The 2697-nt window shown below is 41.2% G+C and overlaps 1 protein-coding gene across 18 annotated transcripts in view; it reads right to left on the bottom strand.

Moving 5' to 3' along the window:
- Nucleotides 1–758: 758 nt before the first annotated feature.
- The window catches only part of LOC123503120 (transmembrane protein KIAA1109-like), a 50024-nt gene continuing 48085 nt past the window's right edge, over nt 759–2697 (bottom strand). For all 18 annotated transcript variants that reach the window (XM_045252549.1, XM_045252556.1, XM_045252563.1 and 15 more), the window contains 2 exons: nt 2491–2630; nt 759–2126 (listed from right to left, as the gene is read on the bottom strand). In XM_045252549.1, the coding sequence (XP_045108484.1) occupies nt 1928–2126; nt 2491–2630 (339 nt within the window). In that variant the 3' untranslated portion in view covers nt 759–1927. The remainder of the gene's footprint in view (nt 2127–2490; nt 2631–2697) is intronic.

Here is a 2697-nt window from a genome sequence, read left to right as displayed (position 1 = left end):
TAATTTGAAAAGTAAAAAAAAAAAAAAATATTAATATATGAATAAGCTGAACAATAAACTACCGAGATAAGAAAAATATACAGAGGAAAACGATCGAGCAGGACCAAAAATAAAAGAAAACGTACTAAAGATGGCAAACCAAAGAAAACTCGCAGCGCTCCTCGTCCTTCACCTCATTGTCATGGCAAACCAGCAGCCTTTCAACCGCGCACCACGAACCCTTGGCTACTGTGCGCGCTGCCACATACTGGTGAAAGGCACCTGTGTTCCAGATTACCTCTGCTTGTCACCCTCAACGCAGCGCACTCCAAGGGCTTTATTCAATGGCATCTCCAGAGTACTAAGTGGTGTTGGCAAGACTGGCTCATCTCACCTGCAGCAGACACTTAATAGATAATAGATTATATAAGATGTTAACTGAGTAAACGGTGTGAACGTTACATTAAACTTTCTCCCCTTCCTCCATTTATGGTAAGCACAAATACGCTGGGAAGCACATTGACTGAATTATAAGAGAGAGAGAGAGAGAGAGAGAGAGAGAGAGAGAGAGAGAGCAGTGTCCATGGTCAGCAGTAGTTCTATCCCAAAGAATAGAACCAAACAATAAAAGTATAATGAGTCAATGGCATTAATGTTTCTTGAGTAAACAACACTCCAAAAGCAACTTCTCAACTTATGAAGGATAAATAAAATTGAATGAAGTATGTACAAGGTAAACTCTGAACCAAATATTTTCTTCATGAATAAACACTAGCACATGAGAATAAACTTTTATTGCATATATACATATATATATATTTTTTTTACCTAACCACTGACAGAACATAGAAAAAAAGTGCAACCAACAATGATACAGCACACTTGTGACTCCAAAACACCTCTGCTAATCTGCTACACCTTATCATGGCACATCTTAGTGTAAAAAAATAAAACAAGGAACTCCTCTCACCAAACCAACACAGAAATAGGGAGCATCATAACAAGGAGTCTTTTCAGTGGTCAGGGATGGATGTGTAGTATCCCACTGGACTAGACAACACATTCATTACACACATTTTCTCTCTCTCTCTCTCTCTCTCTCTCTCTCTCACACACACTCTTTCTCCACCATTATATTGACTTTCTACACCTAAGAAATGAGTCATATGTGCACAGACTGACTAGGTTAAGTAAGTATTGAAGTACATATGCATTGAAGATGTGGGCATACATTGTCTTTTAAACAATAAACTTGTACATATTTGTATATATCTGTGACCTTTACACATCTTAAAATGTTCAGACAAAACACTAGTTGGACTTGAAGTCAGTGAGACAGTATAATAAATAGCATAAAACCAATCTATAGGTGGCAGAGAACATACCTCCACCATTCATTTGTGGGACATCTGTCTCCTTACACTCACTAATTTGTTGGACACAACAGAGCACTTGCATTAATCTGTAGGGCACAACACCACTGCTGGACACAATGCCCAGCAGTGGTAGGAGGAGGCACCAAGTCAGTCATAGCTTAGGGCCCTGCATCACCAATGACTGTACATTCTAAGGAGTATTATATAGCTGCTACATTTCATTTCATGCATCATTCTACAAGTGAATATCAATATTGTAAAACTTCTATATAAAATGTTTAGATTAAATCAATATGAAAGACCATCAGATTTCATTCAGGGCCCTGCACACCATGACCACTGCCATCATCACCAACACCACTGACTTGCAGGGCACACCACTCCACCACCACTGGCTTGCAGGGAACACCATCACTCTACCAGTGACTTATAGGACACTTACCTTTCTATGCCAACTTGGTCATGGTAGACACATCTCATCACACCACTGACCAACAGAGTCTCCCTACCCACTACTCCAGTAGGCTCTTGGGATGAACCTTCCACCAGCACCACTACCTTGCCTCACCTCACTACCGGTTGGCACTGTCATGGTCATAAATGGCAGCAATCATGCGGAACATCAGCATGGAGAGCACTTTGTCCAGGGGATCCATGCAGCCTCTCTGGAGCCACTTGGGAATGGTAGTGCGGGCGTGGCTGAACCCGAGCTTCTGCAAGATGTAGTCCACTCCATATGGCTCAAGATTCTTGGTGGCCCATGACAGAAGCCTAAGGGATGGAAGGTGATGAAGGAAGGAGCAGAGTCAGTTATACATGATTGAGGAAAGTACACGAATGCAAAATATAATTTCCAAACTATGTGTATCGTTCTTCATTTTGATTCAATTCAGAATATAATTATTAGGGCTTCATAATACAGTATTGAGGATAAGAGAATCAAATGCTGTAATGAACAGCATGAAAATCTACTTCCAGTTTTTTGTATCTCAAAATTATCTACATATTCAAAATGGATCTCCTCCCAGAGCTAAGAACTCACTTTAATTCTGTTTATCACAATAATGCCCACCTATGAACAAGATGTGCAGTGAAAGTCAGTGAAGGACAGTAAGTGACTAGTAAGCATGACTACCTGACAGTGGGCTCCAGGTGCCAGGTGGTGCAGGTGAACTCCCGCCAGTCCTGCTGCAATAGCTGCGTGGGCTCATTCACCCTCACCACCTTGGGCTTCTTCTCCGCACTCTCCTTGTTGTTCTCTGCCTCGGCATTTGGCTGTTAGGGAGGATTCACAAAACCTTTATTCTCTTGTTTATAAATCTTGCAATTACTCCCAAAATAT

This window comes from Portunus trituberculatus, chromosome 13 (assembly GCF_017591435.1).
Source record: "Portunus trituberculatus isolate SZX2019 chromosome 13, ASM1759143v1, whole genome shotgun sequence".
Taxonomy (NCBI): Eukaryota; Metazoa; Arthropoda; class Malacostraca; order Decapoda; family Portunidae; genus Portunus; species Portunus trituberculatus.
Note: the sequence above shows the minus strand (reverse complement) of the source record. Positions and strands in the feature narration are given on the sequence as shown.